The 25,589-nt window shown below is 44.6% G+C and overlaps 1 protein-coding gene across 1 annotated transcript; it reads right to left on the bottom strand.

The window, feature by feature from the left end:
- Positions 1-7,304: 7,304 nt before the first annotated feature.
- Positions 7,305-23,600, bottom strand: SNCG (synuclein gamma). The gene is made up of 5 exons (XM_038141350.1): positions 23,055-23,600; positions 18,107-18,148; positions 17,114-17,241; positions 8,782-8,850; positions 7,305-7,686 (listed from the first exon to the last, which is right to left on the bottom strand). The coding sequence occupies exons 1-5, from the start codon at positions 23,173-23,175 to the stop codon at positions 7,657-7,659; spliced, it is 390 nt and encodes a 129-aa protein (XP_037997278.1). The 5' UTR covers positions 23,176-23,600; the 3' UTR covers positions 7,305-7,656.
- Between the last annotated feature and the right edge of the window lie 1,989 nt (positions 23,601-25,589).

Below are 25,589 nucleotides of genomic sequence, written 5' to 3'. Positions count from 1 at the left end.
GATGCAGCTATGGGTTGTGGTATTCAGCAACTAAGCCCCCCTCCAAATATAAAACAATATTTAATCTTTCTTACCAGCATCTTTTGCTGCACCTTCAGCTTGTTCCTTCAGTCCCTGGAAGCTTTTACCCGACATTGTGGCTTCTGATACCTGTTGAAGTCCTCTCTTTTGATAAAATTGAGCACCTGGTGATGTATAGCACACTATGTGATAGTGTCCTAACTTGTTCTGGTTTTATACATCTGCCAGGAGACCTGCTGATTCTTTTGGGGGTGATTGGTACAATGGGTGGAGTTCAAAAGGGAAGAATGAGAGCTGAAAATAGAGAAAAGCTGTTTATTTACCCTCCCTGATGAGAGGGTGTGCCCAGATTGAGATTTTTGCTCCATCGCACTGTCTTTGTTTGTTAATTTGTGCCGTTTGTTTTTTTTATAACCAAAACTGAAAAAAAAAAAACCTGTTCCACCATCACAGGCAGAGGAAAGCCACTGAACTGAGCTTTACAAGTGCTGGAAAACTACTGAAGTGCAGTGTGTGGGCATGGCCAACTTTCATCCCCACTAGGCTGACTTCCTTCTCCTTCCTTCAGTCCCTCGGACTTCAATCCCAGCAGACCCTCATGAGAACAGAAATCAGCCCAAATTTGTTTCTGTTCTTACAAGTTTTAATCACAACCCCCTTTTCTTTTCAGGTGGGATAATGTTAGATGGTGAGAGCTGTTATTTATGTGTATTTTTATAAGAAACTGCTAATCTGGTCATCTTTCCAGTTGCCTGCTCAAGGTGGATTGTAAATCCCATCATCACAGAAGGCCTTGCCTGGGTAAGGCAGGTAACCAGTGCCAGCACTAGCAGCTCTCAGGGGAAGGGAAAAAAAAAAAAGAAGCCAAATTAGCAAACCCACATTTTCCTACTGTGGCTTTGTGGCAAGATTCTTTTCATTCAGAAATTATGTTTAAACTCACTTCCTTTCCTAGCATTACCACATTAATAAAAGTTTCTTGCTTTAACCTCTGGCATTTCCCAGGTTTTCACTAGCCTTTGGAGTTTATATTTCCTGCCATCAATCCCCAGTACAAAGGTACTTTGTACAAGTAAACTATTGGCAGAGTCAGGAGCCAAATGGCTCTCCAGTTTTGTGGGGTTTGGGTTCCTCATTGCCATTTTCTGGGGTACAAAGTGTCTCTGTTTGGATGGCCACACTCATACCCATATTTTTCTTCCTGAGAAAAGATTTGTGTTGGTAAACAGGCACAGATGCCACAGATGAACCAGGGTGGGCACTGACGGTTCTCATAAGTTTAGGACTTCATTAGTACCCAAGAGAGGAAGAGTCACGGAAAACAAGGTTCTGAGAATTCCTCTGCTGCTCGTGCTCTGCCTGTCATTTCAGAGAGCTCTTGTCAACTTTTGCACCACTCCTTTGTTATTTCAAACAGCATTCCTCTTTTCCCCTCAATGGGTCAATTAGACTTTTAATTATATATTCACAGCAGGTATCTTTTTAAATTCCTTGCTGATTTCTTTCCTGGAATGATCTTCTTACTTGAATTCACAAAAACTCAGATAAAAAGACACCCAGTATTGTGAGGCTCTGGCATTTTTTGGAACCAAATCACTAACAGAGACCTACTTATTTTTCTTGCCCAAACCTGAGAACACAGCCACAGCAAAGCCACATCAAACAGGTGGATTTCAGCTGTTCTCAGCCCATTAGTCAGGAAGATTAACTTTTGTGTGGAGTGTTAGTGAAAGGAAGGAAGAAGCTCTCTGGAGCTCTCTGGAGCTCACCAGGCAGCTTGTCACAGCTCAAGAGAAGATGTGCCCAGGCTTCAGCAGCAAGTACCTCCCGATGCCCTCCCTCTTGTTTCCACTGCAGGGTTTTCGGTGCAAGAGCCCTGCAGGTGGTGGCTGGGATAGTCAGGGCTGAAAGGGACACCAGGAGTTTAGGAAAGCATTTAAAACTGAAGCATGCTTACATCAAGCATTAAACATGCACCACATTAGAGCATTATTTTATAGACTCATAATCAGTTCAGGTAAATATTGCTCTCAAATTCTGTTCTAATACCTACCTAGATTTCCCCAGCTCCAACTTCTTCCAAGCCAAAATCTCTGTTCAGTATTTTGGACTCAATATGGGTGTCTGAGCTGTGCCACTGCTTGCTTTACCTCCTGCTCAAAGCATTAGGTAGCATGAATTCCTGAGTAAAACTCACACTGCTGACAGCACGGCAGCATGACTCCTTATCTAATGTAATCTTATCTTTAGCATCAATATAATTATTCTGATTCCAAATTGAGAAAAAAGAAAAGTGAGAAAATTACTCTTGCCCAAATTGGCATGGCATGATCATAATAATGCAGCCCAGAGCAGAGGGAAGAGGGACATTTGCATAGTATTCATTCCATATGATGGTACCAATAATCTGTGCATCAGGTGGCAGGCTGAGTTACAAAATCACAGCAGAAAATTAATGGAATATATTGCATAATATTTATCCACTCTGCGAGTTAACATTACATTTAAAAGACAACAGTAAGCCTTTTGAACTGATGTTAGATATTAATTAGAGTGCTTAAAAATGAGGATTTGAAAGGGTGGAAAGTTAATTTGGACTTTTGCTCCATTCAGGTCTCAGTATCTGCTGAGCCTGCAAGTAGAAATCCTGGTTAATGCCAGCTGGGGCAGGTACCACAGTGCGGGCAGAGCCACACACCAAGGTGCCCCCAGAATTTCAGGCTATTCCAAAAGTTACTCCACCTGGTAATGCCAGGGTGCACCACTGACACTGGCCAGGACCAGAAATCCAAAAGTCCCAGCACCCCCAGCAGCACTGTCTGCTCACCTCTGACACCTCTGACATGTAACATGTCTGACTCCCTTCTCTGTGTCTGAGTCCTCAGGCTTTTTCTCCACATTCTGCACCTTCACAGCTTGTGATGAGCAGTTATTTGTGTTGGGGGAAAAGAAACCCAAAACTGATTCTTTAAGTGCTATGAGTGCTTCACAACCCATGGCCCTGGAAATAGCTGGCAACTACAAATACGCAGCTCAAACAGCTGTGAGTTAAATCTAAAGCACCAGGGGGAAATTAGAAATTGTTCTGGTTTCCTTTCCTTTCACACATCTTCTGTGGCAGCTTTGAGCGCCCTCTCATATATCAGTGACCTGAACCCTTCTGCTCTACTACCTGATGAAGGTCAGAAGTAACTAATCAGAGCTACAGCTTATGTTTTACAGAAGAAAATGGGCAAGCGAGGTTAAGTAAAAAGCATTGGAATTTATTTGGGTTTTCTTAAATTTTAATTTTACCAGAGCTGGGATTTATAGATATGTGTAGTGTCCATTAGCAAGGCAAATGCAATGATGTGTTAGGGCTAAAAAGTTCTACACAAATCACTTCAGAAATTTACAAAGTGTGCAGTGTTCAACATTCATGGCTGCTAAAGGAGACTGATATTAGTGTGGAAGGGATGTGATGTTGATGCCATGAAACAGAAGTGTTTTAAGAAATGCAATGGTTTGCTCATAGATAATTATTGTAAGTCATACGTCAGTAATTTAGGAGATCAAACTAATATTCAGTTCAAATCCTGATATACAGTTCTGGGAGAAAAGGAGGTTTAACTGATTCTTCCTTTTACACAGGTGGTAACGTCCTCCAGGAATTATCAGTCAGCTCTGCTTCAAAGTATGAGATCAATGTAAGGCCAGAGCAAATGGAGTTCTTTACCTTCTTCAATCTTGAGGTAACATCCAGGTGAAGTGTCATGTTTCTACTGTCATCTGGAGCACCTGAAACCACCCTTAAATACTGGGACTGCTGTGGAGTCTCACAATATCCTGCAGATTCAGGACTAGAAAAGACAACAAAAAATTGTCTGGTCTTTAAGTTAGAAAGGCTAGGAAGATGAGAAAGGCTTGTCTCCCACCCTAAAATCTGGCATGGGACTGGGGAAATAAATAACTGGTCCTATCCCAGGAGTGACTGGCTGGGAAAGCTGAGGAGGTGAGCTGGGATGTAAAGTCTACAGAGAGAGAGAGAGCTGTCTATATTTTCTAGGCACATTGAGAGGAAGGAGTGCTGTGGCTCTGCCCTTCTGGCACACAGTTGTGCTGCCCACCCCACATGGGCTTAGTGGGAGAGGAAGGGTGGAGAAGTAGAGCTGCTTTGCAAGCTGGGATCCATGCAAAAAAAGCAGTGCCAAAGCTTGACAGAGAAAGTCTGTGCTGCTTCAAACTCATGGGGGCAGGGGTTTGTCTGATATTCAGAAAGTGCAGTTTTGATTTGACCTTTTTCTCATCTGCTATTAACAGTATGGAGTATCTTCTTGTGATTTGGTGGGGTTTCAGCACATTTATGAAACAGTTAAACCGAGTTTCAATGTGTCAAAGAGATGAGAATGTGATTTTATAGAGAACAGCATTATAAAAACAGCCCTTCAGTTTTTACTTGGGTACTCTGTGAATTCAGTTTTAGTACATGCATTATGCAGACACACAAATAGGACTTTCAAATGAAGTGGGATTCTAAGTGTATTATTACCTGATTTGCATTTAAATTAGTGGAATGCTGTTTGGAATATTCTGTAGAGAGCCACTGCTTCCTCTCCTTCATCCCAGACAAACATATTTGAAAAATCAGGTCCTGCATGCCCTTCAGCCCTTGGCTAGGATGTAACTGGGGGGGAGCTCACAAAGGCTGTGAGCTCTATCAGAACAAATCACTCAATAAAACTTAACTGCAGTTTTACATGGAAAGGAAGTTTTGCTGTTACAAGGAGAAAAAATGGTTTTCAGCACTTTGTTGGTCACTTGTATGGTGAGGCTGATGCAACACTTGGCAGCAGCTGTTCCTGGCTCGTTGGATCCCCTCAGAGGTCAGAGTGCAAGTGCCCAGAGTCCTCACTGGGGACAGACAGTGGCCACACTGTGCCTGGCACTGGGTGCTGTCTCATCACAGTGGGATTAAGTTAACAGCTGGTGTGGTGTGACAGTGGTATCACATGTACGAAGTCCACTTCAATAATTCACAGGGTGAGATGAGTAAAAGAAATTCTTGATTGTACAAGACCTGTCAGCAAAAAATGATTTTGTTAGTGTTTGCTTCCCTCAGCACTTACCTGGGCCAGGGGGTGCCAGCACTTCCATAGTGAAAGTACCTTCTTCTGTGGGATGTTTCTGACACACCTCCTCCATCACTGCACTTTTCACTTTCCTTCCATCACCTCTCATCACACTTATCTGAATACTCATTGAAAGCACAGACTTCCTTTCAACGAACCAAACAGATGCACAACAAAGTTTAGTTGAATAATTATTGGACAATATTTTGTCTCTTTAATCAACAAAAGAAACAAGTCCTCACCTTTCTTACCTCTGACAAATGTGGCTCTGACCTCTGGCTTCTGCTCCACAGCTGGGTGACAGCCAGTCTGAGACAGGGACAGGGAGGAAATAGAGGCTCACTGAGCCATTGCATGGGCACAGCACTACCCTGTTCTCACTCACTGGCACAGGGTACTCATGTTGGAGGAAACTGCATGTCCTGGCGTCTGTCTCCAAGACTTGGGACGCCTATGCAAGATGCATAAACACTCTCTGGGCTCTGACTGCCATGGGACTAGACCAGACCTGTGCAGGGTCTGCGCCTGCCTGGGCCCCGAGCAGTGTCTCCCACGTGAGAGGCAGGCAAGTGCAGAGGCAGGTCTTTGGGAAACATTTACTGCCCAAATGTTGGGCAGTAGTCAAGCAGTGTTCTCAGTCCCACAGTTCCAGATACAGGTGTGTAAATACTGGTAAAACACATTCACTTCCACGGGAAGGAAACACAGAGAGCAGCACGCTGCCCTCCCAAGCAGCCACGCAGCTCAGTGTGGCAGAGATGTGGCACAGCATTCTTAGCTCAGTAATTACCATTCTCTCCTGGCTTAAGCCCTTGGAGCCAGGGGCAAAGCCTGCTTGAGAGATGGGCATTTGGGGAGCAGCTTACTGCTCCTTTGAGTTACAGCCTGCTCCAGCCTCTCATGCATGCCCTACATAGGGAAGGCATTCACCTCCAAATTTTTGCAAAACGCTTTTTTTGAAACACACTTTTGTTTGTATCCCCATAAAGCAAAACCTTTGAGCAAAAGGTTTTTCTGTCTCTCTCTAGTGAGCGCTGAGAATAGACTCCAGCCTCCTGCTGCTGGGCATGAGTATCTCTTTGTGTCCTCTTACCTTGGCCTCAATTTTAGTTCCGCTGTTTAATTGGCAGATACTTGCAGGACACCAGAAAAGAGTATGCACATATCAGATACATTTTCCTTTGAGGGTCCTTGTTACCTCTGCTAGGGCTCTTTTGTTCCCTTTCTGTGTTGAGATCAAAGACCCACTGGGATGGAAATCCTGTGGTCTCTGCAAGGCAATGCTTCACACATACTGTTATGCCTGAAGGAGGCTGCCAGCACACTTTCTAGATGCTTCCATGCCACAGCAAGTCTCTTCTGTAATGCCTTCCATAGTCATCATCATTTAGCAGCTTAATGAAGATTATTGGTCTGATTTTGAAGCAGTTTAAATCTCAACAGTTTACACTGGCTTCTCCTGGATTCGTGGGTGCTCTTCCTGCAGGTAAATAAAAGAACCCATTTTTATATCCACACCTACTGATGTGCTTTAGACGTAGCCCATTATTTACAGCAGCATTTTCCTGCTCTCTACCCTGGTGAGTGTGGAGGGTCTCTGCTGCCCTCACTCAGCAGCTGATCTGCAGCCTGACTGAGTGCTGTAATTGATACCAGCTCCGTGTTCATAGTGCACCAGGAGATTCTCCTTTGGCACCTGCCCTCACACTCACACGTGTCACAGCAAGCCTGCCCGTCCCTGCCAGCAGCAGTGCAGTTCTGACCAGGTCAGCTGGTGCCCATCACATTTCTTTAATTACCTTCTGGCAGCTTGTTACATCCTGATGTCAGGACAGCTTTCTGGTGCAAACAGAATAAACTGAGCTCAACGTCACCTTCACATTCCTTTAAAAAGCCTCCTTTCATCCACTATTACCCCCACGTACTCTCTTAAACATGGCAAGTATTTAAGAAGTGAAATATTTGTATTTCAGCCCTGAGAGACAGAAAGCTAGCCTACCTACAGTACTGTTTTCAGAAATAGAATTTTTCATGATTCTTCATCTCTTACAACATAATTTAAGGCCCTTACAGTTTTAGGTAAGGGCCTAAATACTGCACTTTTACAGGAAGAATGCATCAGTCTCCAAGGATCCATATCTAAAATGTGCAAACAAAACCAACAAGACAAAGAACTTGTTCAAACACCTTTTATTAGTTAAAAAAAAAAATGTCCACAATGCCTATAGATCCCAAGTGCCAGTGCATATGGATGCAAGACACAGATTTGTGAGTCCAACCAAAATATACAAAGCAACTGGGAGGCCAGGAGGGAGGTTGGGAATGCCACACAGCCCAGTACACACCTGCATGTTACTCACAATTAGAGGAGTCTGGCTTACATAGATTGTACAACTGGTTTATGAAGCAAGTGCAAGACTACAGAGCTGAATGTAGTTAGTCTATGGACAGTGGGATTTTCCTGTTGTGGTGTCAGCTAATACTTCCATGTATGCTCTTGGAATGGTCTCTTTTGAGCAAGAATTCCTTAACTTGATGGATCACCTTCAGTTTCACCCTGTGAGAGAAGACAGGTAAGAAAGCAGGTAAATATTTCCAGTGGAAAACATAAATAAATAAATTTAGGAGAAAAATCAATGCTGACAGTCACCATACAAAACTCCACAAACAGTTAAAAACAATGAGGGCCATAGGTAATGCAGAAAATAAATCAATTATCCATTCCTTCTGGAAACCAGACACACTCCTGGTGTAACTCCAATCTCTGGGGATAACAAGGGTGTGAATTCACACGTGGTGCAAGTCAAGTTAATGTGGGGCCAGGCTCCACTGGCAGGAGTGTCCTGCTTTGTGCTCCTGGGTCTGCTCCTGCCTGACCCAGCCTGACATCAGCACTGCTGCAGCCACGCAGCCATTGGGATTGTGGGGCCCATTGCTGGGACTGGCAGTGGGGGGTGATGGCTGGAGGAAGGTGAGAGATGCAAGATGAGACTTTCAGGAGCTTTGGGGACCATGAAAACAGCCTGAGCTTCAGAAAGGCTGAAAACTGTGGGGTTTGGGTGCATGCAGTACTTGTGGAAGGAACAGACAAAGGCCTTAGCACTGAAATTGTAAAGGAAATACCACATGAGAAGTGTTTGCCCCTGTTGTCCATGTTGGACAAAAAGTCATCCCTGCTCAGGAGCTGAAATTGGCCCAGAGACAAATTTTTGACCCAGAGCTTCAAAAGACTATTGCAGGTAGAACAGTGCAAAAATTAAATGAACTAATTTAAATACAGAAAAATCTATAGAGAAACCTAACTTGTTATCTAAATCTCTTCTAAAGCATGGCTGCAAACAGGAAAAAGCTATTCCATGTGATGACAGAACCATAAGACAGCATTAACTTTAATATGTGCATTTGTACCCCAAAATCAACCCAAATCAGGCAGCAGTTTGCACTCCGTCCATCTGTCACTCTTGAAAAATTCCCAAGATAAGGAAGTGGCAAAAACGAGAACAGATGAGCTCAGGTTTTTGTCCAACAGCTCGGGAAAGTGGGAACAGTGATGGGCTCCTTGCGTGGTAGTTCTAGAACCTCAAGTGGCAAGGGGGAGGTTCTGCCCGGGGGAAAGCAGTAACCCAGAGAGGCCGGGTGTGGCACCACTCACCTCTCCTGCCGGAGCCCCCTCTCCCTCCAGCCGGGGCTGCTCGGGCGGCTGCGGCGCTGCCAGGTCCTCCTGCCAAGTCACAAGCAAGATGTTTGTCCTTGCTGCCACATGCAGAGTCATCACCCTAATCTTAGACAGGCTGAGCATTACACACACAAGGAAAATAGCAGCTTGAATAGATGGCAGATACTGCTTGAAATCCATTTTTGTTGTGCAGCTGGTTTGAGCAGATATCTATGAAAAAGCCAACTCAATTTCTTACAGCCTGGTTCAGGGTCTTTTTCATACAGAAAATTAGTTCTTTTTCTGTCATTGAGACCAGAGTTTTGACTCCATCAGTGTGAAGAAATTTGGGAGGAACAAATAAATTACCCAACCTTTCCCCACATTATCTTACCCTAAGCATTCATTGCATAGACTAATGAATCGAAGATATAGCAGTACTGCGGTGCTGTTAATGTCATGCTCCAGAAAAAATATCCTTATCAAAGGATAAGCCTTTCTTTTTGTTTGAGTCCAAGCATTTACTTGAGTATTTTGGGCTCTTCTAGCTACTTGCCTACATCTTTCAGCTACCTTCCTATTCGCGGAAGAAGAGAAAAGGTTGCATTACCAGGTAATTATGTTAAACACAATTTGGCCACATGGGAAGACAAAATCCTGACCATACTGGATGTGCACAGGGAATGGACAGAAGAAATGCAGAAATGCACCTGGGTGGAATCAGTCAGTGAGAGTAAGAGGAAGAAGAAATAGCAGGACCTCAGTAATTTTAGTTGAGTTCACCAGAAAACTCAACTAAAATGACAAAGCTTCTCTGTTCTCTTCGAGCACACATGCCCAGCAGCTCCCCTGAATGACTCTCTTCCCACATCAAGTCAGGGCCACCATAGAGGGAACCAGAGACACATATATTATGGAAAGGAGAAGTCAATTTTGTACGGAAGGCAAAGTTACAAATGTCAACATTTTGGAAACACAAGGCAACCACTTTGCTAGATGCTGCTGCTGATGCAATGCAAATCAGTGTCCCTGCCAAACCTCCTGTAAACAAAATTTTATGCTCTGTGTGTTTAGGGGACTCTGCCTTTTCACTGTCCAGTCAAAACTGTTCTCATCAGTAGGATAACATCCCTGCCATGCTTGCTGCTTTTTGGACTGAATTTGGGAATAAAAAGGTGATGTGAAGTAAAAAAGAAAGATAGATGGAGTTACATAGATACAAGGTAGAGTCCATGAAAATTTAATCTGGAAACTGAACTTCAGATCCATGTGTGGCAGCAAGGGGAGCCAGGAGGTGGAAGCACTGCAACCTGCATGTCCTACCTATGAGCTTCCTGTTCTCCATGCAAGCTACTGTAAGATCAATCCACTGGAGACAGAAAATAGCCGAAGTACAAGCTGCAGCCCTCTGCTGATGTCTGTCACAGCTGCAGGCATCCTTTCTTCACCCTGCTGAGACCAGAGCTGATCAGTCTGTTTATGGAGAGCACCATGTGCTGCTGCTGTCTCCAGATGGGAAGCACAGTGTGACCATCTTCTCCTAAGGAACCTGCCCTTAACTTGCATTGCATTGTTGGCTGAAATGATTCCTGCTGGTACCAGCCTGAGCTGTATTAAGCAAGCTTAGGTAACCAAATGACATCAAACTGCACATCATGGAAGTCAGTTTCTCCTGCAGGGAGACCTGCAGGTCTTCAGGAGAGGCCACTGCTCTGATGGAGCCACTTGGTCACAGTCTTCCTGAGATGAGTCAGCTCTCCTGCTGCCAGCAAACAGCTCACTACTCTGAATTTATGGACGCTCATCCAGCCTCAGGATCCAGCCTGCAGCTTTAAAGCACTTTACATTTGCATTTACATTACACTTTGCATATCTACACCTTATAACTCAACAGTGCACATTAGGCCAAAGCAGGTAAATAGCCTCAAATTGTATTTTGAAGCTTTACAAACAGATTTTTGACTATTAGGTGGAAAGGAAAGAAACTTCCAATGGAAGCCACTGACAATAGCTGCAACAGCAGGTATTTCATAGTGTTTTGCAGGTGGAGTTACCAGCTGCTGTGTGAAATTGTGAAGGTCAATCAAAGGCAACTGCCTAAAGTGCTGAGCTGCATTGAGAAAATGGGAACAGCTCACAGTAACATAAGGACCAGTGCAGTGCTCTCCATCTTTCTACAGGGTATGACCACCTGCTGTTCCTGTGGGCAGGGAGCTTGGCTCTGGTAGATGTGGAAAGAGTCCTGGGAGGGGGACACCTTTCTCAGTACCACTCTAGGGATACTGTATACAGGAGCAAAGGGTGAGCTGGAGAATCCCTGTTCAGCTATTGTGCTGCTTCTTAGATCCCTTAGATCCTGCTCTCTGCCAAGACTGCTCTAGAAGGCTAAAAATCAACCATCTATTTTTAGAAAGGGAAGCAAGTGAGTTTCTGGAGGATGTTTCTAAGCTATGTTGGAGGAGCCAGCACAATAGCAGGATGAAGAGGTGTCAGGCTGTGTTAGGGATGGCGCTTCACAGCCTTTTTCTCACGCGCTTCCACCCTGCTCGGAACAGGGAGCAGAAGATGAGGAAGGGCTGCATTCTTCAGCTGGGTGTTACCTGGCTGGGGATTTCAGGCACTGCTCAGGAAGACAAATATACAGAGGAGGACCATGTGGTGTAGGGGTCTCCACTTTGGACAAAGAGCCAGAAGTTCCTGGGCACCAGCTCCAGCTATAGCTCTGACTCACAGAACAATGATGGGCAAGACAGAAGGGGTGAAAATCCAACCTCCTTGGGGGGCAGAAAGAGTTTTGCCATTCCTGTCAGTGCTCATCTCCTCATTAAAAGGGGTAACATTTTCTAAGCTAAAGGCATGTTGAAACCATGAAACAATTAGTAATGCTCCTCCTGCTCTTAAAGGGAGAGCCAAATATTTCCCTTCAAAAATCATGTGTTTTCTTAGAAAAAAATACTTTAAATGGAAATAAATTAAATATGTAGTTTGCTATGGGCTATTTTCTTCTGGTTTTGGGTGCGCACTTGAATATTTTTTTGCTAATGAAGCAGGAAAAGTGAAATACTTGAACATAATAGTTAAGTGAAACACAAGACTCAGAATTCCTTCCAAGAATAGTACACAAGTTTTTAAATATTTTGTGTGTTTAAAAATATTTTTATGCAGAATATATGCACCACAGATCTCTCTATATAAAATACAATATTTCACTAAGGTTATGAAACAGAGGTACGTGTTCAGCTATCACTAATTAAAAACTCAACAAATTAAGACCTGCCATTTATAAAAATAATGGTAAGGGATCTTAAATAGACTGTACTATAGGCTTCTGGGTTCATATGTTTTAATAAGGTGTTTTAAAAAACTGATTTTGAAAGCCCAGAAATACTGGAAGAAATTAATTACAATTTAATTCATCAGATTTCTTATTTTCACAGGTTCTATGAAATTCCCTTTTTCAGGTCTTCAGCAATTGACTTCTCCACTGTCTGAGTTCATATACGAAGTAGAATTTATATTTTTTGTCTATATTATCTTGCAGGCCAGTGGGAGTTTTGTTGCTGTCCCCACATATTCGGACATAAACAATCTCACTAAGATTATCACCCTTATATAACAGAGAAAGCAGCCCAGATATTGGATGCTGGAATATACTCATCTCAAAATCTCAAAATATACTCATCTCAAAATCTCAACAAATTCAGTGGCAAGCAAGATATTATTATTATTATTACTATTTTAAGGCTGACAAGCCAGAGAGGTTCACTGGCAGCCTAATGTGCTACAAATTCAAGGGCCCTCAAAGGGACATCAATTGCATAAGGTGGAGAGGTTCAGCCTCCTGTAGTGCTCTTGACCTTGGGTGCTGGAGCAAACACGATGCTGCCTGGCAGCATCCCCACACCACTCCCTAGGAAAGCCTCAGGCAGCCTGGCAGGTCCTGTGGACGAGCTGTCCTGGACAGGTTTCAGGCTGAGTGCTCAGAGTGATGCCAACAGCTCTGACTAAGGGGCCAACCCTTGATTAAAGTGAGTGGACCCACCAAAAGGACAGACAGACGGGCATGCAGGATTCCTGTCTTACCCTGCAAATCCAGGTAGTCTTTTGTGGTGGCTTTGTTTTTATCCAGCTCACAGCCAGACTCTCTGAGAGTCTCCTGGGACTGCTTATACAAATGATACATATTTAACAGGAATACTATGGGATTGCAGGGGTACAGCCTTGAGCCATGGAACACATCCATGGTCTTGTAGGCTTTAAGGCTTCACCAGTGCCACTAACTCAGCTATTTTGCATGGGAAAATGTCTGCCTGAATGCACTAATGTGACTGAGAGTAGAGCACAGAAAAAGTGTCTGTAGGCAGAGTGCCCCACTCCACGCTGCTTGTGCAGTCTCCCGTGCTCCATGACATGTGGAAGGATACCACTGGGATGCATCACTGCATCAACTAAGTACAGGGAAGCTTGAATACAAAAGGGAACAAGTTTCAGCTATTTATTCTACCTAATAGTTGGGTGGTTTGGCTGTTGATTTCCCTGCTCCTCCTGCTTGGCAGCTCTGCATTTGGTGCCTTCTCAGATGCCCTTGGTTGCTCTCTCCTTGTGGCCCTTGCCCAGCCCAATCTAACTTGGACGGGAAGGTCACTCAGTTTCTGCTTCTAATTCCTTCCGTGTGACAGACTGTCTCTGCATCAGAGGCGTTGCAGGGTGTAAGTGAAGGGAATTAAGGCCATGAACAGCAGCCTTTCCCATTCAGGATGTGCAGTTGTTATGAAAGAGATGAGCCGTGGCGTGGGTGCGGCCCACGTGAACCAGATCAGGTGCACAGAAACGCTGCGATCCAGAGAACGCGCCCAGCGGTTGCACATAACTGACAAATGCTCATCTAATTAATGGGTTGAAGTGCAAAAGCAGATCAGACCCAACTCAAAGTGACAGAGTCATGAACTGACAACTAATTCATAAAAACTGACACGACAAATAGATCTAAAGGGAAGATTTAGATGGAAGGTGTAGGGAAGCATCAGTTAGTGGGGAAATTGTTCCAAACCCTGAGGGACATTTTGAGAGCGTGTGTATGTACATGGGCTTGTTCCCAGCCACGTGGTGTCTGCATTGCAGCAAGCTCTGTGCTGTGTCATACAGACGAAGCATTAATCCTCTTCTAAGACAGGGATATTTAGTGGATGGTTATCTCACTGGAATCTCCTAGTGTCCAGCCCAGGGATGGGGATGGGTGCAAAGCCACAGACAGAACATGCTACTGACCGGTTCTGTTCCTTTTTGTATTGGAAAAATTGTGGAGGTTTTATAATCTTTTAATTTACCTATTTTTAGTTGATACTTAAAAACTCCCCCAAATGAGTCAATTCTTTCTCGTACTCAGCAGTGACCAGGTCGATGCCAAAGCCCTATCAGGCAGTGCCAGCACAGCTCAAGGTTGTTCTCATCTGGTGCTTGGCACCCCTCCATAGGTGTAGGGTTACTTCAAGCCCATTTCCTTCTGCGTGGCTCTGAGTGCTCCCCCCAAGGACAGTGAGGAACAGCAGGCTGCCAGGGTGTCCACACTTCAGCACCTGCTGAAACTGTGATGCAACAAAGAGCTGAATTCTTTCCCATGGCCAAAGTCACCATCTGATACACCTGCACCCCACGGCTATCCTGAGCAAAACTTACCCCAAAACCCTTAGAGTACCCCTCTCTTTCCTAATGTGTGCCGGCCACTGATCCCAGCTGTCAAATGCACAGACTAAATGTCAACAAGCTCCCTGTAATTGATATTAATACTGGCAATGGCCAGCTGGGGACATGCCTTCTTGGCCACTGGTGTCCCCAGCCCCAAGTCACCCTGAGCACTGCTCAGTGCCATGCAGTCATCCCTGGCACTTTGAACAGCCCTTCTATAGCAGGGAGCAACACTGCAGATAGTTTAAAGCTCAAATAACACGTTGGCAAGTGCTCTGTGCAATTAGAAAGAGGGAGGATATTGTGGAGCACAAACAAGTCGCAGGACTGGATGCTCTCTCAGACTTCTGGGGCTGAAATGCTTGTGATTATTCCAGGACTGCAGGATTATAAAAGTGGATATTCACTGTTTAAACATTTAAAAGCTATACATTATCACTCTTAGTGTATCTCCAGTGGGTCTCCCTCATGCATTACAGTGCCTGGTGCTGCTATTGGCAGACTCTAGATGTATTTCCATTAGCAAATTGTGTAACGTGACAGGAGCAGTTCTGGAGAAAAAGCAGCTGGTGCTAAGAACCCAGCACAACTCCTTATACTCCTGTCAGGGCCCTCCCTCTGGAGCAGCTTTGGCTCCATGGCAATTATCCATTAGCAGTGGGGGTGCACTCAATGTGCACGTGGTGCCCAATCTTCTCTGTCTAGCTGGATCTAAAAGATGTCTAGCTACATGCTAAAATATGGTGAGTATGAATAAAAGATTTGCACTCTTAAGCTGAACTAATCCAGCAGAACAGATGAACCTTGCTTCACAGAAACAAATGTTTTTCCTGATTTTTTTCTCCTGTGATTTTTCTTGTTTTTCTCCTCCTGTTTTCAGTCTGCTGCCTCAGCACCTCTGCTGTTTGGCATGACACTGTATCCAAAGCAGTTTCCTGACTCCATTTAGTCTGTCCTTTGGCATGTGACACATCCTAATTTTTTATTTCTTAATCAATCTCCATTTTAAGTCTAAACAATTGGACATCAATGGAAGACATCAGAATGACAGTTCAGATGCCCTCTGGAAAACCTGCACTGGTTTTAGCTCTGAAATTAGCTGTAAACTGTAGCTGTCAGTCTTTGAGGTGGGGTTCTCACTGAGGAGGAAAGGAGAAGAGGATTGCTGCTGCTCAGTCCTTGCTGGAGGGGAGACAGCTTGCTATCTGCAGCAAGGATTCCTACCATCAGCAAATTCCTCACTCTCCTGGGTCAATCACCCCATGGTCAGTGGAAAGGTAGGAAGGGGTATTCTGGCCCCATGGAATTAGGAATCACTGTTTGCACTCCTGCAGCCTAACTGCTGTTCCCTGTGGGAATAGAGATTAAACTTATCCCAAGGGCTTAGCAGAACTCCTGTATCTGCCCTTTTCACATGCTTTCAGGAGGACATTTTGCGTCACTTGTAGCTGCTGTTCTCCTCTTTTGTTAGGCTATTCTCTCAGGATTTATATGTGTGTAGAAGTTTTGTTTCACATCACAATGTGTTTATGTGCAGGTCAGGAAATTAATCAGCCGACTATCTGAACAATTAAAACAATTTTGGCCAGCCTGGCTTTGCTTTGATTCTGGGTTTGGGTTTGCTGTGACTCATAAAGCTCATGTGGCCATCAGCAGCACCGATCACACTCTCTGAAGAGGGGAGAGAGAAGGGCTTACCAAAGAGCTGCCAAGTATTGGCCTCGTGCTGTACAAATGGGTGCTGTTTGTTACCAAAGCATCCTCTCTAATGATCAACACTGCCTTCATCTAAGGAACTGTTCTGCTCCTTCAGACGCCCCTTAATCCCCTCACTGGAAGCAGCCCCGTTTGTCAAATTAGACTGGAGAACAGAAGATGCCTTGTTTGAATCTGGCTTAATCTGTGCACAATTTGGGCCTTTTATCAATAAGCACTTGGTTGTTGTCAAAGCAGCACGAAGCAGAGCAGCAGGGTCAGGCTTTCTGCTGGAAGCAGGCTGTGCCTGGCTTGCTGCTGCCCTCTGCTGCCTCCGGAGCTGCCGTGGCCAGGGCAAGCCTGTGCATCCTGCCAGCACCGCACAGGGGTGAGGGCAAGTGCAGGCTCCCGTGCCTTCCCACTCTGCACATCCCTGAGCTCTGACTCAGTCCAGATGCTCACTGCAGCCCACACACATTTCTACTCAACTCCCTGGGAAAAATGCTTTTCTACATTCGTAAGAAAATGGAGAGCCAGACTGTTGCCAGCAGTGCCCACTGACGGGACAAGAGACAACAGGCACCGAGTGATTCATGTGTCCATCTGAACAGAGGAAAACAATTCTCTTTTTCCTATGAGGGTGGACAAACACTGGCACAGGTTGCCCAGGGATATTGTGGAGTCTAATTCCATGGAGATATTCAAAACCCACTGGGACAGTCCTCTCTCACTGGCCCTAAGGGGATTGGACTGGATGATCTCCAGGTGTCCCTTTCAAACTAAATGATTCTGAGACTATAATAGGCATTATATGATAATATTAAGTATTATACAAAAGCAGATATTGCTGAAAACCTTCCATGAAATAAGTAAAACCATCAACTGTAAATGTTTGCAGGTTAATCCAAAGGCTATTCGGTCCTGCCTATCACAGAGCAAATAAACACACCTTTTTTACAACTCCTGTAGTGGCCACGATGGTCTCTGCTCCTTCTACAGTCTTGCTTGCCACTGTGTTCACGCTGGCTACTACAGCTTCTCCCACCACGTTGGCCTGCTCTTTGGTCTTCTCAGCAACTGCAGTTTCAACAAAAGCAGAAAAGTCAGCAAACTAGACACTGCCAGAAGGCTGCCAAATTCCCTGAGATGACAAATTATTGCATTGATGCGACAGAAGAAATCAGCCCTGGTGCAGTCCTTGTTTGGATTTTTTAGATGAGATCATGTCTGCATTTAGATCGTGTATGTGAGGATTTTTGTCTGGCACAAAATGCTGCTTAGAGAGCAGCACTGCAGCCTGTCAGTTTTGTGGGCAACTGGAGAATGAAAAATTCACTATCAGATACTAAGAGACAACAGTGTAAATAAGGTATTTTGCATTGCAGACAGTGCATGACCTCTTTCAGGTTACTTTCTGTTTGATTTAATCAAAAAACCAGCAATAGTTAGGAAATTCTCCAGGCAAAGGATCCATCCATCTTCCTTCAGGACAGTCCATATGGCTGCTCCTCCTTGGAGTTGGGGATACCCCAGAAGGGACCTTTAGGTCCCTGACTCTGCAACTGCGTGACAGGACTCTCCCAATGACCACAGTTTTGGCCAGACAGGATCTGATTCAAGTAAATCCTCTCCGTGTGCTAGGCTGTGCACCCGACATTGTGAAATAGCTAAATAGCTGTGAATCATCCCAGTCTGCCAAGTAACCTGCGGTAGATTTTTCCTGACCTACTCTACTGATTAAATATTTTCTCCCACCTGTGTCCACTGCAAATGCCAGACCCTGAACCATCACTCCTGGCAAGCAGCCTCCATTCATCAGTGGGAAGCTCAGGCAGATCAGTGGTGTTCCACAGAGACCTCCCACTTGGCAGGGGTGATGGCCTTCCTAAGAGGTCTAACAGTCACCACGGATTTCCAGATCCCTCTCGGGCTGTGCTCTTACCTGAGGTCACACTTTGCACTACACCCTCCTTGGTCTTGGTGCCTGTGAAAGGAAACACAGTCCATCAGTGCTGCCTGGAAATTACACCCTGGCTTCTGGACACAGATGGTTTCCTGCTCTCAGGAACTGCAGTGAGGAGCCAAGGTGCTGCTGGTACCTCCTGCTCAGACACAAACCATTTGTAGAGTCAGAAAAGAGACCAGCTTTCCTCCCCAGTAAAGCCAAAGAGTATCTTTGTGTTGAGAGCTGGACAGCTTCAACAGCAAATTCTCTGGAGATGCCTAGACCTGAAAAATCTTGATTATAAAAAATTGTCCCTGCAATATTTCCAAATTGAGCAGTTGAGTGGTGGTAAATCAAATTTAAGGTAGTTGTAAAAATGACTGCGAATAAAATCACCTGGTAACATCTCACCTAACCTCACTCTTGCAAGACAAGAAGTCACATCCATGACTCTCCCCTGCCTTTCAGCAGGCTACTGCTGAAAGTGGTAATTTAAAGTCTCACTCTATACCACTAATAAAGACTCCGGAGAAACCTGAGAATGAATTTACAGAATGATCACCTACCTCCTACATACCTACTTACTAGATTCCCAGTTTGGTGCCTCAGCCTAGACTGTAAGTGTCTGCTCCCAGCAATGCATAGAAAGCAGATGGTTTTATCTCAAATTATGAAAACACACCATATTTATGCTTACATTGTAATTTATCTCACTGTTCTCAATGCAGAAAAGCTAACAGGATGTCAAGGCATTCAGTTTGCAACACAAATAGCCCTGAGGAATAATTAATCTCTGTGATTTTCCTCCACACTTGAAGTGACAAGCTATATATCCTCTGTACTTGATACTGCTGCAGATAAGTTAAATCATATGGTAGATGGGCAGCCCCCATGGTAACTAGGTGCTTTACACATTAAAAAAATAAAGGATCAAATTGATCTCTCTTGGAAGTTAAATAAGCCAAAATATTCCACTGGTCCCACTTTCTTATATTGCAAACCATCTGCACCTACACAGGTTCTCTTCAGGTTTCCCATACTGATACAACAAAAGGATTTCTATGGCCAACTATCAAAATGATAAAAATGGACAACAACCAGGCAGATTTTCGACTCCATGATAGTGGAGCATCCATGGGTGTGGAGGGAGAAACCAGTTACAAACCACAGCTCATTCTCATTAACAGCCTGAGAAGCAAAACAGGTGCAGTGCCCTGATAACAACTGATACATGTTATGTATTATTGAATGTAATTCTCAATTGTTGATTTATTTTGGTGGTTGCAATGTTTGCCTGGGGCAGAAAAAAAAACCTGTTCTACCAAAATATGCCCTCAACATTTCACTCCACCTTGCTGAACTGTCTTAAAAGTCAAGAAATGAAATCTTTGTACCTTTAACTTGTTACTGCCGTAAGCTACAGTTCCTAGTGATGCACATGATACAAGTGCACTGCTGTGAACTGGATTTCATAATGGTGCCCATGATACAAAACAAGTGAAGAAGCACAGCATTGAGCAGAGGAGGTGCAAGTCTCAAGCCACGAATGTGAGCCCCTAAACGGGCCAAACACACAAGGTTCAATTCAGGCACCATCCTGCTTCATTTTCCCTTCCAGCAGAAAGGAAAGTCTGCCACAATATTGATTTGACATACAAGGTTGTCTCACAGCAGACTCAGATCCTCAAGATTAGCCCTTTGCCGGTTTTTGGTCAAACAGCAGTGGATAGGTAAGCAAAGTACATGATTTGCTGTACCAGCCTTTCATGCCTTTGCAGTTTTGCAGTAGACACACTTAGTGAGGCAAGAGCTGCAGTTTTGTAGCCAGACTTTTTTGCCAGACTTTTAAGGGGACTATCTGGGCTCAATTCTTTCACGGGGAAGAGTATGGAAAATAATTCCAGAAAGGAGGGATGCAGATAGAAGGAAAACATCCGAATCCATTTCACGACAGAAGCAATGTCATTGGGAAGAGTCACTGCTGCAGCCTGGGGAGAGCTCGCCTCATCCTCCCAGCCCAGCCACACCCGATGACTCAGGCTCCCATCCATTATGCACCGCATGAAACCCGACCTTCCGGCCACGCTCCTGCCAGCAGCCCGCATCTGTTGAATCAGAAAGCAATCACCTGATGCTCAATCTCATTTCACTCATTAGTCCTTGCCTGCAGCTTGTGTACCCAGAATGAAAAGTTTGTGCATCCTGTCTCTTCTGAGTGCCGTGAGTCATCTGCCCGTGCTTTGGGACCGCCAGGGTGGGACTGAGGTGGTGGAGCGCTATGCCCTGGGAGAAGGTCTGGAGTAGAGAGGGATATTTTAATGGGCATTAAATCCTGCAGGAATCACTCAGTTTAAACATAGCTTGGTGTGCTGGGGCTTTCTGCAGCACACACGGTCGAAAATCATTCTGGAAAACTAGAAGTGCATTCTTTGCTGAGGCTTCCTGAACTATAGCATTAAACAGTATTAATGACCCAATACTCCGATGCGGCTTTGCATTAAATTCATTAATTAACTTCAGCCGCACTTATATCCCTATTCAAACCAAATTAAAAAAGAGAGCCCACTCAACCATCTGCTGGATCCATACTAACCGTGCAGGGATCTCCTGACATTCAGCACACTCAGAGGCTGTTAGAATTTAGAGAGCAGAAGGTGATTTCACCAAGCACAGAGGTGACCCATGATACAGGACTCCTCCCTCTCCTTTCCTGCACTCTCTTCTCTACCCCACGGGTCCAGCAAGGCCGGCGGCAGGGCAGGGGCACCACATTGCAGGCTTAGCACAGGAGGGACACATCTCCTGCCTGGCATGGGCTGTGGGAGCTGAACCTGTACGGATCAGAGGGGGGATGAGGTGGCCACAGTGTCCCAGCGATGCTGTTCACTCCAGACAGATGCCTCTGAGTATTATTTTCTCCTCCTGGGCAGCAGCAAGTGACTCATCAGACGTGGTGGTTGTGCCCAGACGTTTGGAATCCTCCTCAGAGAATCAGCAATGACTTAACACAAACCTGAATAAAAGTCAGGGATCCACTTCATCCATCCTAGGCCCTGGGGATTTTGCTCTCTTTCCTGATGTTCTCAAAAGACCCTTGAGGTTCAACACAGTATTATTCTCCCCTAGCATCCAAAAATTCAAGTCTCATCACCTAATGCTCTAGACGAAGCTGCTGGGATAGGGCTCTGCAAGGGAAGAAGCAAGGAAGGAACAGTTCAGGTCTCTGATTTACTGTTCATGTGGCACACAGTGACCAAAGGCAGCATGAACAACATACTAATCACTGCAGTTTTAACCAGTATACCACACCTCCAGCTTCTCTGGCAATTAAAACAAAACCCCCATTTTCTGAGCTAATCAGCATCTGGTCTTTACTTTTCCTGCCTATGAAAGACTGAATTTTCCCTAAAGGACTGAGCTTCCCAACAGGAACTGAATCAGGCCAAGGCAAAGCTCTGACCCGTGCATGACAGGGCAGGAACCAGCAGTATATCAACAAAGCAAACCAATACAAGGAGAAACCACTTAATCCTCACCTAGATCCTTATTTGATCCTCATTCAGAGATTAAGATTTCAAGGCTTTTAGTTTTAGGCTCATAGGAAACGTCATTGAAAAGGTCAGAATCTCCTAAAGAGAGCTCCTGGCTCAACCATGAAAACCAGGTCACAGTATGGAGCTGTACAACGTGACTGAAAAGAGATGTGAGAAATTATGCATAAAAACTCTGAATAACCCCAACACAACTCAGATCTGGAAGCAGATGGAGCAGTAATGATGCCACAATGTGACATCCACATGTGACATTTCTTAGACTGGTGTTTCACTTACTGTAGTTGGTTTAGTTGTTTACAGGGATGCTGCTTACCTTTTTTTTCTTGTGGGTCAGCTTCAAATTGAAATGTGAACTGTTACATCCATTAATTTCCAGCATGTCAATAATTAAGTGTTTAAAAATTCAAAATAAAAACATTACTAGACCTGCTACATACAAATTTTGTATTTAATTTGTAAAGTACAAATATATTTCTGCAGCTATTGGCAGTAGAGCAGTTTTAAATATAGTAGCTAAGTACAGCTGTGGATGTTGCAGTAGGATAGCAGGAATAGCCTGCATGTAAACTTTCCTACAAAAAGAAACACTCCCACATCCAGCAAAAATAAAGTGCTGTGTGAAATGCAGTAATCAGCAGTGAGATAATCAGTCTTGGGAACCTAAGAGTCTTTAGTTTGTATTATATGGAATATCTGACCATCCAGCCATATAATTGCATGTGCTAGATAAGTGGAGATAGTGGGTTTCAAGGGTGACCTTGAAAGGAGAGGTTTCAGCCCATTAACTGTGAAAGAGGTCTCTAGGCAGGACATCAGGCACGCTGTTTTCCAGATCCTATTCTTTGGGCAAAAGGAATTTGGGCGTTTCTTGTAAAGCGAGATTAATGTGTGCATGGGCAATGAAAGAGGTCAGTGAGGAGAAGGATTTTAGGACAAACCCATTTATTTGTGGGGAAACAGATGCATCCTGCAATCCCCTCATACTAACACTGTTGGCTCCTCTCAGGGACCTCCTCAGTGAGTCCCTCCCAGTGTGGAGGTGAGGCAGAGACCGGCAGTGCTCGTTTGCCTGGAGAGCACCTGACTCACCCTGCAAACAATCAGTGAATAGTCAAACAAACCTTACACCTGGGCATCTGCTCCTTAACAGCATTCTGCCTTCCCTCAAGTCATTGTTTCCATGTCTAACTTACAGCTGGGGAAACTGAGGCATGGGGAGGTTGTTGTAACCCAGGTTTACACAGCAACTCTGCTGAGCTCAGGATCTTATCCAGACTATCCTGCTAGTCACTCTGAAGCTTCAGCCACAATATCATTTCCCCAGACTTTCTCAGAGACAATCTATGCAGCTTTTCATGCTCAAAAGTAGACCAAAACTAGTTCTCTCTTACCTACATACATTACCCCTTCTTTGGTCTTCTCTGCAGCCTCTGTCACTCCCTGCTTGGTCTTTTCTGCAGCAGCCACCACACCTTCTTTAGCAATGGAGAAACCTTTCTTAAAGACATCCATTCTTGTTGCTTGTTAAGGTATTATCTGGGATGATCTGAATGAGGGAGCAAAAGCAGCAAAAGGCACCTCAAGGCTGGGACTGCAAGACGCAGCCTTACCCTCGGCAGATCTCAGCTTCTCTGGCAGGCTCTGCCTTTGCTCTTCCTCCAGTGCTGGATGAAGGCAGTGTGGCAGAGCTCACAGCCCTCGCTGGCTCTTATTGATGAAGTGTGCTGCAGTGTAGCCAATGCCCGTGTTCAGCTGATACTGAAATATTAATGATACGGATCTGCTTGGAAGCTTTAATAAGGGAGGGGGAGAGGAGGACGATGACAGCAGTAGGTAAGGAGCTGTCTGGAGAATTTCCAGACAGAGAGAGCTTTTAAAATGTGCTGCGATGCTCTCAGTGAAGGATGGCCTCAGTGAAGAGGGAGACTTTAGCAGAAGAGCTGAGTTCCTGAAAGGGCAACTCCCCGAGGCTGCAGCAGGAGCCAAACACCAGGGGCTCTCCTGGGCCCCAGAGGGCGGAGAGCACATAATGCTGACAGTGTTTGTAGCAAACAAACAGGGTCAAGGTTTCTTGGTCTGGCAGTTACCAGAACCCAGCCTGCACAAAATGGTAACAGGAACATTATTTCTAGTAAAACCTCAGAAAAAGGGAACCAGCTACAGCGTGGTGCTCAGGTGAAGTGAACTTGAGGTCCCACCTGCTATGTTTTGTCAAGTGTGAAGTCATTCTGTATAAATGGAGGGGTTTGCTCAGCTGTACATCCCATTACAACAGTTCATTTCTGAAAAATCAGACACCTGTTGGGGGAAATCCTGTTTCCTATTTGTTTCTCTGACTTGCTGTAGACAGAGCCCTGCGCTGCTGCCGCAGAGTGAGACAACATCTCACACCAAACACCATCCCTCATGTCAGAGCTGCTGCTGCAGAGCACAGCAGGGTGAGAACAGCCAGCACAGAACTGGCTGGGGAAATCTTACAGAGGATCCATCCAGCCTCAAGGCCTGGCTAGGAAAAAATACCAAAACATGATCATTAATCACAGCTGGATATCCTAATGTACTTGCAATTAAAGTGTTTTCTGAAGTAGATCCTAAGCTGATCCCAAATCAGCTATTGCCCTGCCAGCAAAATGAAGTTCAGTGCTAGCTGTGAAAGCAATTGCTGGTGCAGCAAGGTGATTTATTTATTTATTTATTTTTTAAATAGTGTCAGATGGGAAACTGTGGAAGCCACATTGCATCAGCCTTTGAGTCCAAAGCATGACCTGCTCTGGCTGTTTTTCCTGCACCAGGCAAACAGAATATGAACTTCAGAGGCTGAGCTGCAATTTTGAAAGATAGCACACCACAACATCATGAAGTGCAGTGGTCTGCAAGCCACTGCTGCCACAAGTTATCAGCCTGGAAGTGTCAGATGGGGAATGACTACACAGAAAAAAGTCTGAACAAAAAACGTTGTATCTGTACGTACATGTAGACATGTATATGAACAGCTCTTACTGTGGAATTAATTCTTCAGTTTTTGGAACTGTTTTTCTTACCCCATATTGAAATTATTGAAAAGCTGTTGATCTGGGAAATAACATATACAGTTCGTAATCCTTTTCTCACAAATAAGTCTCCTTACTTATAAATGAAGAACAAATTTCCCTCTGAACATAAAGGAGCCAAATCTCTGTCAGACTAAGGAATTTATCAATTGTTAATTTTAAAAAGTGAAGGAATCAGAGGAAGGTCTGCACAGCATACCAATTATAGGACCTCACATAGTTCCAGAATGCAGCAGCAAGAAGTGGAAAAGGTTTTTCTTACCATCTGTCAAAATTCCCCCTAGGTGGTTGTTGCTATGGCTGGTGCTCCTTCCTGCTCCCAAGGTGCTCTCAGACTGAAGATATCTACACCTTACTGTGCCATACAACTGTGGTTTAACCTTGCTGCTCCTGGAGCCAGTCACAAAACTGCCATTGATTTCACCAGGCACAGCCAGGAGTCTTCTTTTAACTACATTTGTTTAAAAAAATGAATTTACCATCTTTGGGAATTGCTCCAGGGCCTATTTACTTTTTCACCAGGCTTTCAAAGACCATAAAAGCAAAGCACAGACATTCCCAGGGTTATGAGTTTTACTGGCATTTTCAGGAGAACACCAAGGCTGATAAGGCTGAGTGGGAAGCATATCTTGATTTCGTTCAGCTATTGTTCTGTCATTGTGATTTGTACAATTCAATTTTACGTATTTTGCATTGCTATAAAAGGTAACAAATACATGAAATATCAAGCCATCCTGGAATGTGAAACATGAATCATCACCAGATTGAATTAGCCAATACTCAAGTGGGATACTCCTTTCCTGCCTTCTCCTGTCCCAATGACCTTGGAAAAGGCTCACAAGACATATTTCAATGCTGTTGGATCCCTCCCAGACA

Source organism: Motacilla alba, chromosome 6 (assembly GCF_015832195.1).
Source record: "Motacilla alba alba isolate MOTALB_02 chromosome 6, Motacilla_alba_V1.0_pri, whole genome shotgun sequence".
Classification (NCBI taxonomy): domain Eukaryota; kingdom Metazoa; phylum Chordata; class Aves; order Passeriformes; family Motacillidae; genus Motacilla; species Motacilla alba.
This window is presented reverse-complemented; position numbering and strand designations above follow the sequence as displayed.